The following is a 12,337-nucleotide window of genomic DNA, read 5'->3' on the forward strand; positions in this document are numbered from 1 at the left end:
GATCCTGGTTCTTTTTAAAACTCCGTCTTGGAAAGTCAGTCATAGCTTGGCAAACCAACGTAAGAATTCTGCCAAGACTTCCAACGTCTAAGTCACCTGTGTTGATAGAGACATTCAACCTCAGATTACCAATTCTGTCATAACTGAATGTTTGTATTCAGCGCCACTGTGGATAACTCAGGTTGACGGTGACTCGGTGACCCTTTTGGATGATGGCAAGATTATTTTGAAGTGGACAGGGCAGGGAAGACACACAGGATTAGCTCCAGATCCAGGATGCTGACTGTTCATGGCAAGCATCCATCCTCATTGGCTGAGGTCCCATTCTGATTGATTGGTGTCCATGCCATACTGGATATTAGCTGTAAAATATTTTGACTATCACCAGCGTTTCCCACATGAATTCCCAATACAATGTATCAGAATTACTTTTAGTTAGTTGTTATATTTCTTTCTAATCTCATCTACACATACCACTAGAAAATCTATTGAGATATTCTAGTTAGATCTTTAAATGTTTCATTTTAAAGGTTATTTATATATCTCCTAACCATTTTTTGCATGTCACCAAGCATGTTTTTAAAATACCTATGTAAATACCTTTGCTGTTTTCAAAGAAATGTACTCAACTTTTTATGAATTTAAATACATTTTACATTTTCTTTTTACTAATATTCTTTATCCTTCTGGACAGTTCTATACTCCCTAGAATATTTTATTTTATTTTATTTCACTTTATTTTATTTGAGACAGAGAGTCTTACTGTGCTGCCCAGGTTGGAGTACCGTGGTGTATTCTTGGCTCACTGCAACCTCCGCCTCCCAGGCTCAAGCAATTCTTGTGCCTCAGCCTCCTGAGTAGCTGGATTACAGGCACATGCACCACGCCTGGCTAATTTTTGTATTTTTTTATAGAGACAGGGTTTTGCCATGTTGCCCAAGCTGGTCTCAAACTCCTGGCCTCAAGTGATCCGCCCACCTCAGCCTCCCAAAATGTTGGGATTACGGGCGTGAACCACTGCACCCAGCCCCTAGAATCTTAATGTCCCTTTTTACACTCCTGCCAAAAAGAGGAAAGCTTCTGCTGGTTAATTGGGATCATAGTCCCCCAGATCAAGATGTATTCTGAAGGTGGCAAAGGAAGGAAAAGAGAACAGGGAATAGTGACTGACCTAGTTAGGACTGTTGTTCATACCAAGAGGATTCTAGATATTATACTGATTGATTGATTGATTGAGACAGAGTCTCACTTTGTCACAGTGGTATTATCTCGGCTCACTGCAACCTCCACCTCCTGGGTTCAAGCAATTCTCCTGCCTCAGCCTCCCGAGTAGCTAGGACTACAGGTGCATGCCACCATGCCCAGCTAATTTTCATATTATTAGTAGAGAGGGGGGTTTGCCATGTTGGCCAGGCTGGTCTCGAACTCCTGACCTCAAGTGATCCGCCTGCCTCGGCCTCCCAAAGTGCTGGGATTACAGGCCTGAGCCACTGTGCCCAGGCAGTTCTACATATTTTAAATATTTTTCTGGAATTAATAACAATAATGACAACAGTACCTACCATTTGTTGTATGTGATTTGCTTTGGACACTGTGTAATGCTTTATAAACAGTGGCATATTTGAGTCGATGTGATGAATTTATCTCGGTTTGTTTTGGTTGGTTATTGCATTGTGTAATCTGATTATGTGGGGAATTTGCCCACATATCCGCTGCTCACTGAGCCAGTCCCTCCTGTATTTTATGACCTGTGAAGCCCTGTGCTGCTTCCTGCTGAGCCATACTTTGCTTTTTATTGAGCCCTGAATTGTGAAGGCAGAGTGAGAGAGGTATTTATAGAGGATCCGTGTCGCTCTCCTGCAAAACCTGTGTCACGCGGTTGCCCAGCCTCCCTGAAATGAGCATCAATCAGGTGTATTATCACGCAGTGACCTTGGGACTGTCCCTTCTGGTCTAAAGCACTGAGCACCTGAGTCATGAGGGTGTCCAGTGAGCAGGGAGGACCTCATGGGCTGGAGCATCAGGGCAGGGGCCCTGCAGAGCAGACGTACTTGGAGCCTGACCTCGAACCTTCGTACGGATCCCCAAGAACTAGCACATGGGGAGAGAGACCCTGGGGTGAGCACAGCATCAGGATATCACAAGTTAGGTTTAGAGAAGGGAGAACATTAGCCTATCATAGTGGGAGCTCTGTGTGTGAGTCTTGGGAGGGGAGTAGGGAGGAAGTGGAGATAAAATTGTAATTGTGAGGGAGGAGCCTGCATACTCCAGGGGGCCCAGAAATAGCCCCTATAGGAGCCAAGAGGCCAATTATGCGGTGCCCAGGTCATGTATTCAAAAAGGGCTCCATTTTGTTGCTACATATTCACACCTTATTTGTACTTCTCATTGGTCACTTTCATTATGAAATCCACTTGTCTGTGTAAAACTCGCAGGGCAGGGATTCTACACCACTGGATCCTTCCAGGAACAAGATAAGGAAGCCGTGGGGTCCCACTGGTTGTTGCTGCATTCTCATCTACGAAGTTTAAGAAAGAAGGTGCCCTCTCCATGGTGCTTGGGAGCTTCCATGGAACTTGGGGGCTTGTTTAGAACTGTATCCTAGAATAACTCCAGGCACTTACCAAGTTCTTGGTAAATACTCTTTGCTACATGCAGTGAATTTTTATGATAAAAAAGCAGTTAGTTTGTATCCTGTGCATTAGGCTCTGTTTCATTTTCAACCTTCTTCTGGTGCCTCTACTATCCCTACTCTCTTCCGCATCACCCACATCATGGGGTCTCTTGGCTGCTCATCTTGGTTCGAGCCCCCACCTCTCTCCTCAGTTCCCTACCTCATCCACCCTCCAACCATTTATACCCTTCTTGTCTGTCACATCTCCTAGAAGTCAGGATAGGGACTGTGGGCTCCTGTGACCTCACCAATAGAACTTGAAGAATGGACGGAGCCTGTCTTTCCTTCCCTCAGTTATTTGGAGAATCTCAGTGCGCATTTCCCCATTGCACCTTGACCAAAGCAAAAATATATGAAATCATCATATCCTGAATTAGTTTGTATTTTTTATTCTACTGCATTGCTAAACACAGTAGCATAGTTGCAAATTACAGTTGACCATTGAACAAGGTGGGAGTTAGGGATGCTAACCACCCCCACAGAGTAAAAAAAGAATCTGTGTAGAGGCCAGGCACAGTAGCTCTTGCCTATAATCCCAGCACTGTGGGAGGCTGAGGCAGGCAGATCACTTGAGGTCAGGAGTTCGAGACCAGCCCGGCCAACATGGTGAAACCTGGTCTCTACTAAAAATACAAAAATTGGTTGGGCGTGGTGGCCCACGCCTGTAATCCCAGCTATTTGGGAGGCTGAGGTAGGAGAATCACTTGAACCCAGGAGGTGGAGATTGCAGTGAGTGAGCTGAGATTGTGCCACTGCAATCCAGCCTGGGAGACAGAGTGAGACTCCATCTCAAAAAAAAAAAAAAAAAAAAAAACAAAACAAAAAAACTGTGTAGAACTTTTACCTCCCCGCAAACTTAACTACTCACAGCCTACTGTTGACCAGAACACTTACAGATGACATGAATAGTCAATTAATGCATAGTTTGAATGTTATATATATTATCTACTGTATTCACATAATCAAGTAAGCTAGAGAAAAGCAAATGTTCTTAAGTAAACCATAAGGAAGAAAAAAATCTGTTTCCTATTTATTAAGTGGAAGTGGATCATCATAAAGATCTTCATCCTCATCAACTTCATGTTGAATAGGTAAGAAGGAGGAAGAGAAGGGCTTGGCCTTGCTCTCTCAGGAGTGGCAGGGTAGGAAGGATATCTGTGTATAAGTCAACCCGCACAGTTCAAAGCTGTGTTCTTCAAGGGTCCACTGCCATTGTACTCTTATTGCTTAATTATTTCCTTCCAGTCTCTCCATGCTGATTTCTCATAGGCTCAAATGAAGAGTTGGTGAATGAATGAAACTTCCCTTCCAGGTTTTCCCTATGCATCTCCTTTCCCTCTGCTCATCTCCCTAGACTGTATCCACTTTGAAAGATGGGAAACATGGTTACTATTTCCCAGGGCTAACAGTAGAAAAATGTGCTCAGGACAACTTTTAGAAGACTCAGCGTTAGCATTATTGATACACTAGACCTGCATTTATTAAGCAGCGTCTCTAAGAAGCTGTGACATTAAAATTTGAGCCACCACACTATTTTTTCCTGAAATCCCACAAAATTGCACTCTCCATCAGGTGTATTTATTTCTTGTGGTTGCTGTAACAAGTTACCATAAATTTAGTGGCTTAAAATGCCATAATTTTTTTAAACACCATGGGTGTATCATTTTACTTTTATGGAGATCAGAAGTCCCAAGTGGATTTTACACATCGGTATCAATGTGTCAGCAGGGTCACCCTCCCTCTGGAAACTCCAGAGCGGGATCCATTTCCTCACCTTTTCCAGCTTCTAGCAGCTGTCCACATTCCTTGGCTCATGGCCCCTTCTCATAGCACCTTCCAAACTCTTCTAACTCTACCTCCATCATCACAGATCTCCCCTGATGCTGATTTCCCTGCCTCCCTCCTCCACGTATAAAGACACTTGTGATTGCCTTGAGTCCACCAGGATAAAGATCTCCCATCTCACCATCCTTACCTTCACCCCATCTGCAAAGTCTCTTTTGCCATGTAAGGAAACATATTCACAGATTCCAGGATGAGGATGTGTACATCTTGCAGGGGAAGCCACACGGTTACACACTGAGACTTCTCTTGAAACACAAATATCAAAGTCAACTTTCTAATCCCTTGTTTTCTTTTCAGATGCAGAGGGAACTCGTTTATGCAAGAGGAGATGGCCCTGGGGCCTCTCGCCCTGGATCTACTGCTCATCCACCCCATGCGATTCCAAATTCCCCACCGTCTACTCCGGTGCCCCATTCCATGCCCCCCTCCCCATCCAGAATTCCTTATGGGGGCACCCGCTCCATGGTTGTTCCTGGCAATGCCACCATCCCCAGGGACAGAATCTCCAGCCTGCCAGTCTCCAGACCCATCTCTCCAAGCCCAAGCGCCATTTTAGAAAGAAGAGATGTCAAGCCGGACGAAGACATGAGTGGCAAAAACATTGCAATGTACAGAAATGAGGGCTTCTATGCTGATCCTTACCTTTATCACGAGGGACGGATGAGCATAGCCTCGTCCCATGGTGGACACCCACTGGATGTCCCTGACCACATCATTGCATATCACCGCACCGCCATCCGGTCAGCGAGTGCTTATTGTAACCCCTCAATGCAAGCGGAAATGCATATGGAACAATCCCTGTACAGACAGAAATCAAGGAAATATCCAGATAGCCATTTGCCTACACTGGGCTCCAAAACACCCCCTGCCTCTCCTCACAGAGTCAGTGACCTGAGGATGATAGACATGCACGCTCACTATAATGCCCACGGGCCCCCTCACACCATGCAGCCAGACCGGGCCTCGCCGAGCCGCCAGGCCTTTAAAAAGGAGCCAGGCACCTTGGTGTATATAGAAAAGCCACGGAGCGCTGCAGGATTATCCAGCCTTGTGGACCTCGGCCCTCCTCTAATGGAGAAGCAAGTTTTTGCTTACAGCACGGCGACAATACCCAAAGACAGAGAGACCAGGTAAGGTGCAGTGAGGGTGACCGAGGGTGGTACCTGGGCCCATGTGTCACTGTGGGCAGCTCTACAGGGGCCAAAACCAACAGAATAAATGTCTGAGCACCCATCTCTGCAGCATGCCCTGTGGATGCTGCAGGAGTCACAGAGTGGTATCAAAGCCACCATTGTCTGCAAATAGTTCCTAAATTGGCAGGGGTTACAGCCATTAAGCCATGTTCCAGAAGACAGGTGCAGCAACAATAGTAATCAGTCCCTTCTGCCTCTGGAGCATGGATCTAACAGCATTTTCATTTGTATAAATCTGAATAATTTGGAAGAAAATTGTCATTAGCAGAAGCCAGATGAAAAGATCAAAAGGTCATAATAATTGATCTGCCACTGCTGAAAATAAGGAGTGAGTGGTTTCGGTTTTAACTGTTGGAAATGGCAGTTTGTGTTTTTCCTTGTGGAATACAATTTTGTTTTCTCATCTGGTTGTGGGAAGTGGAAATAATGTGTCTGTTTTCTAGGAGGATAAAAATCTGAATTTGCATGAAAATAGAATGGCTTAGATTTAATATTTATCTAGGAGTGGCGCTGAAATCAGCAAAATTTTTCCAGGGAAAGACTCTCTGGGGACTTGAATTTCTTTTTAAATAGACATATTTTATAATTTACCAATTCAGAAGCTTCCTACGCTATCTTGAAAACCTTCCAAAGTTCATATAGTAATAGAAAAGCTAATTTTGATAAAAGGAATTTCTCTAGCCTGAATTGGTTGAAACAAGTCAACATAATAATCATAAAAATATAGCCAAAGAAATTGAGTCCAAAGGAGGTTTAAGCATGCTGCTACCTATTGTTATATATGAATCAAGGGATATGAAAAATAAGATGTCCAGGCCAAGTGCCGTGGCTTACGCCTGTAATCCCAGCACTTTGGGAGGCTGAGGCAGGTGGATCACCTGAGCTCAGGAGTTCTAGACAAGCCTGGCCAACATGGTGAAACCCCATCTCTATTAAAAATACAAAAACTAGTCAGGTGTGGTGGCAGGCGCCTGTAATCTCAGCTACTCGGGAGGCTGAGGCAGGAGAATCGCTTGAACCTGGGAGGTGGAGGTTGCAGTGAGCCAAGATCGCACCATCACACTCCAGCCTGGGGGACAAGAGCGAGACTTCGTCTCAAAAAGAAAAAAGAAAAATAAAGTGTCTAGATATTCAGTTATTCAATATCTTATTAGAACCACTGCTTCTCACTAAAAAATGTTAATATCACTTACTATTATATACCATATAAACAGAGGACCAAAATTGTGAATGGAATGTGACTTGTCTACCTCACTATTTTCACACACAAGTCAGAAAGCCCTGAAGTCCTCTTTAGCACAGTTTTATTATGAAAGGGCAATCCCTTCTTACTTGTTCAGTTACAGGGAATATCATAGCAGAAAGATTTCAGGAGATGGAAAGAGAAAGAACATGAAAGCTTTGGGATCATTAATGAAACAAAAGTTCTAACTCTCTCATGTAGCTAGAATAACAACAGTAAATGGCTTGATGATGCAGGACTAAGAAAAAATAAGGATTGGAAAATAGTATTCATTCTCTCCTTTCCAAAGTCCTCATTAAGTGAAATTCTAAGCATCAAAGAAAGGGACTCTTCCCATCACTGCAGACAGCTAAGGAGTATAGGATAAACACTCATAGTGGTTCATGGGAACAGACCAATGTGACATCTGGAGAGGAATCTACCAAGATGTGCCATAAGTCTTGGAAGCCTGTATTGCATACTTCACAGAAAGGATAACACACCTGTCCCTTTTGGCAGGCTTTGAGGTGGTGGTTGGGAAATGGTATGTCGCTGAGGGGATGGAACTTATGGGAGCAAGAATTTAGTCCAGGAAACAATAAAGATAATTTGTCTCCTGCATATAATGTTGAGAGCCAGAATCCATCCTCCTCATCATCCACTTGTCTCCCACACTGACCTATTCTAGATAAAAGAGTATCAGGAGCTTGATTTTGCCATGATCATATTGAACTGTTTCCATCCCAGTTCTTGGATGATAAAAACCTGAATTTGCATGAAAACAGATTAATTTAGATGTAATATTCTTTTGGGAATAGTGCTGAAATTATCAAAATTTTTGGTCAACCAAAGATGGTGTCTGCCTTCTTTCCAGAACCTAGCTCAGTGTCATCTGTGTAATTACCACACACACACAACTTAATGTACATCCTTGAGCCTCACTTTTCAAGAGATTTAGTTATGGAGAGAATAAAACCCTCTGTTGACCTGTGGAGTCGTCTCTGTATGGGATCGAAATCTTGAAAGATTTTAGCTTTTGGTACTATGGGTATTCTTTGAGGGCCTCCACTCCCTTTTTTAAAAAAGATGTGCCAACCCTAGAGACTTCCATTTTGTAAAATTTCAGAAAATTCTACGGACTTTAGTTTTACATGTTAGAAAACCTTTTTAAAAAATCCAAATTATTCTATTTCCAGATTAACAAGTATAAGAAAAACTGACTAAACAGATGAATATTCACCTAAAATATACTGTCATTATCACCACTGTATTCTGCCATATGATTGTAATTATGAATGTAATTTTACATGTTCACATTTTTCATTCCCCATAATGTAAAGTAGCACAGGAAGAATTTTCTCTCATACATCTTGCCAAGGTGACTCCCCACCTGTAATCAGCTTATCTCCAGAGGGTGAATTGGAATGCTTGGGTATATGTGGGCTGGTTAGATTCTCTTTTCCTAGAGACCTGCACATAGACACACAGACACACAGAGACACACACATACCACATGGACACATAAAGACACAGACACACACAGACACACATAAGACAGACACACCTACAAATACTCCTACACAGACACATACACACACACTGTCTCTCTCTCTCTACATTTAGAGTCACTATGGCTGAAAGACCTAAACACTCCCCGCTAACTCCACTCAGTCACATGTCAAAGGTGAAGAATAATTCTCTGCTCAAAAGAACTTGAGTCTGGAACTTCTACCCTCAGCACTCCTACATGCTTCCCCCATTGTTTCTTACATGGGACAAAGTGACAAGGGTGGAGCTCATGCCATACTTCCTCCTCCAAGGACAGCTCAGAATCTGGCCCTGAACTCTTTTAGATATCTTGGTAACTAGGCTGACATGTAGCATTCCTGGGGAATGTATAGGAAGGAGGTGAATGGCACCTATCATTTATTGAGAGCCTTTTATGAGCCAAGCACTATGTGAAGTGGTTTCTATACATTATATGATATAATCATCATGACAACCCAGTGAGATACGTACTATCATCATCTCCATTTTACAGATGCAGAAACTGAGGCTCAGAGAGGTTAAGTAACTTGCCCAAGGCCACAAAGCCAGTAGGTGGCATAAAATGTCCAGGACTATTAAAGAATTCTACATATTCCATACTGTTTACCACTCTGCACTATTCTGCCTTGCAAATGAGAACTATAAGCCCCACCTCCACACAACAGAGAAGTTAATTCAGGAGTGAATTCTAAACATTCTAACCAGAATTCTTCAAAAATTGTTTCAGGACTAGATGCTAAGTAACTGTTCCTAAAGGATATTTACAATCATAAACACAGTAGAATTTGCATAATTATGCTGCTAAATATACACATGCCATTTTAAATATAACTGCCCTAGCTAGTATATTAGCACAATTATGCAGAAATAGGGGAAGAAAGAGGACAACATTCTTGGTAGACTTCATTTTTTTAAATGCATCTGAGTACTATGTCAAAGAAAAATGTTAAAAACAGGAACATCAGAAACAATTACTGAAGCACAAAATTATAGTCCATTGTCTCATCTATACCATGATGTTATTTAGAAATGCTTAATCTGTGTAAGTATTGTTAAAGAATTTTCAACCCCTTAAAGCTTAACTTCATGAGCACAGGGTCCTATAAAGAACCAATCCAATTTCTGTTGCAATTTCATAATATTAAAAAGCAAATAAATATGAGAGTGTTTTTCATATGAGACTCTCAAGTGACATTTTACATTGAAGATGTGAAGCTGCAAAAACACAGGAGGGAGGCTGAGAAATTGGTGGCTGTGCTTTCTGTTGGCACTGCTGGGTTCTTATGCTGTTCTGAAGAGCACTTCAATATAATAGCCCAAATAACTGTGGGATGTTAGAAATCAGAGGGAAAAATTCTTCCTTCCACATGCATACTTTGAAGACATCCAGTGGTAGATTTTTGAAGGAATGTGATTTGGTAACAGCTCTGTTGACTTGAAAATAGCTCGCTCAAGACTAAGTAATTGAGTCTTGAGTCTTATATTTAGTCACGTACCTTGTGCTAATGAATTTAGCATCTCTTTCTTTCTAAAGATGCTTCAGTGAGCATCTAGTAATAATAAATTGCATCTAGAATATCTGGAGAACATGGTGTCTATGGTATAGCATTCATGTGATGGTAGGGGTCTCCTCCCAGGAATACCAGGGACTTTGGGGTACAGTGACAGATCATAGCTGCTTTGACTTTCAGAACAGCTATTCTAGTGTCTGAGCTTGTAGAAAAGAAAGCAGTCTTGAGTGACGAAGTGGTTTTATCCAAGTGACTTCCATTCAGCTAGGACTCCAAGTAGAGAATAGTCCTAGTGACTAGGAGAGACTGCCCAAGGAGAACATGTGTGACAAATGGCTTAGTGCCTGAGGCTCTGTCTTCTCTAGGTTGTAAAATTACTTCATTAAACAGCATCATTATTTCTATTCATGGCACAGAAAACAGCCCTTAAGAATTGTAAAATTCTGGGACATTTATGTTTTGCTATTTTCTATTTGTAGTTTGGATCATATACTGTAATGTAAAATACCTTTAGTGAAATAACACTCAAAATTCAAGAGTGCTCATCGCAAAGTGACTACCTTGCCTTCGAAATATGTAACAGATTCCTCCAAATTGATTTTTCAGGACCCAGTAAACTTGAACTGAGATTGTATTTTTACACTATTCTATACCTAGAGCAGCTACATTCAACAAATTAGCACTGAGTTACACTAGGAAGAAAAATTTTGCCCATTCCGAGCACCTATATCTATAGAAAAGCAAGCAACATGAGTTTCTATTATGATTTTTGAGGCATGGTAGACTTAGCAGAACCTTCTGTGTACAGGAGGAAGCCCACATGGCAACTGGCAGCTTGTGTCTGCTGTTAATCATCTCACATCACTTTCTCATTTTATGAGGATTCAGTGTTACTATGTTGGTAACTTTTAGGGGTGAGATGGATCCTTGGTTAAACGTTGATCAAATGAAAGTCTAAATTCAGATTTATGTCATTGAAAAATGTTCACTGCGACTGGAAGACCTTTGAAGATTTCCTAAACCATGCTTTATCCTCCTAGAGGACAGTCAGTTTGAATGATGGGAAAAGAAGGATTACTTGCTTTCCTTTCTTGCTGGTATAGTAAAAAGTGAGCCACATCAGCGATATCTTAAGTAGTTACAGTTAGCATCTCAGTAAAGCAGAGTTTCTTAACCTCTGTACTGTTGTCAGTTTGGGCCTGATAATTTGCTGTAGGGGGCTGTCCTGTGCATTGTAGGATGTTGTCTTAGTCCATTCTGTGTTGCTATAAAAAATACCTGAGACTGGGTACTTTGTAAAGAGAAGAGGTTTATTTAGCTCATGGTTCTAGAGGCTGGGAAGTTCTAGGGCATGGCCCTAGCTTCTGGCAAGGCCTTTTGTGCTGTATCATAGCATGGCAGAGAAGGTCAAGGGAGAAGTGAACCCAGGCAAAGAGGGAGAAACCTGAGGGGGGTCTGGTTTCATAACAACTCACTCTCATGGGAACAAATTCATTACTGATAGAATGAATCCAATCTCCTAAAAGCGAGAGCAAGAAATCACTCACTACATTGAGAACAGCATGAGGCCCTTCATGAGGGATCTGCCCCCATAACCCAAACACCTTCCACTAGGCCCTACCTCCCAGCACTGCCACTTGGGGGATCACATTTCAGCATGAGTTTTAGTGGGGACAAACCATATCCAAACCGTAGCAGATGTTTAGCAGAATCTCTGGCCTCTACCCACTGGAAGCCAGTAGCAAATACCAACCACCAATCCTGACCTAGCCAGGATAATCAAAGACGTCTCTAGATATTATAATGCCCTGCCCGGGGCGGGGGGAGCAAAATGCCCCAGCTTAGAAACGTTGCTCTAAAGGAAATTTGAACTTTGTCTACTTTTAATAAAATAGAGAAATGAAAGAATACCCCATGTTCAAGCCATGTGACATTCATAAGGCAAGGACCAGGACAGTTATTACCTCCATTCTGCCCTCCTCTTCTTGATAAAGCAACTCATTATTGATACAGCTTGCTATGACTACCTTCGGGCCAATCAATCTGCTCATCAACCAGTTGTTCAGAGGCAGTAACTTGTAATGGACTTCCAAGCCAGAGTGCCTGGGTTCAAATCCCGGTTCTAACACTTGCCAGCAGCTGGGACCTTTGACAAATTACCGAATCTTGCTCTGCCTCCATTTGCTCAACTGTGACACAGAGATAATAATAGTGTCTACCCCATAGGATGCAACAACTCATTACAGTTCAGTGTGTTATGCCAGCCTGGGATATACTAAGTGGTCGAGAGTTTCTAGTTTGAGCAAAGCACTCTACTAAGTGCTACTAAACAGGAATGTAAATA

General features: G+C 42.3%; 1 protein-coding gene across 22 annotated transcripts in view; it reads left to right on the forward strand.

Annotated features, from left to right (window-relative positions):
- Nucleotides 1-12,337, forward strand: part of KIAA1217 (KIAA1217 ortholog) — a 380,568-nt gene that overhangs the window by 301,134 nt on the left and 67,097 nt on the right. For all 22 annotated transcript variants that reach the window (XM_054522069.2, XM_054522071.2, XM_054522074.2 and 19 more), the window contains one exon: nt 4,817-5,649. In XM_054522069.2, coding sequence (XP_054378044.1) covers nt 4,817-5,649 — 833 coding nt within the window. The remainder of the gene's footprint in view (nt 1-4,816; nt 5,650-12,337) is intronic.

This window comes from Pongo abelii, chromosome 8, assembly GCF_028885655.2.
Source record: "Pongo abelii isolate AG06213 chromosome 8, NHGRI_mPonAbe1-v2.0_pri, whole genome shotgun sequence".
Classification (NCBI taxonomy): domain Eukaryota; kingdom Metazoa; phylum Chordata; class Mammalia; order Primates; family Hominidae; genus Pongo; species Pongo abelii.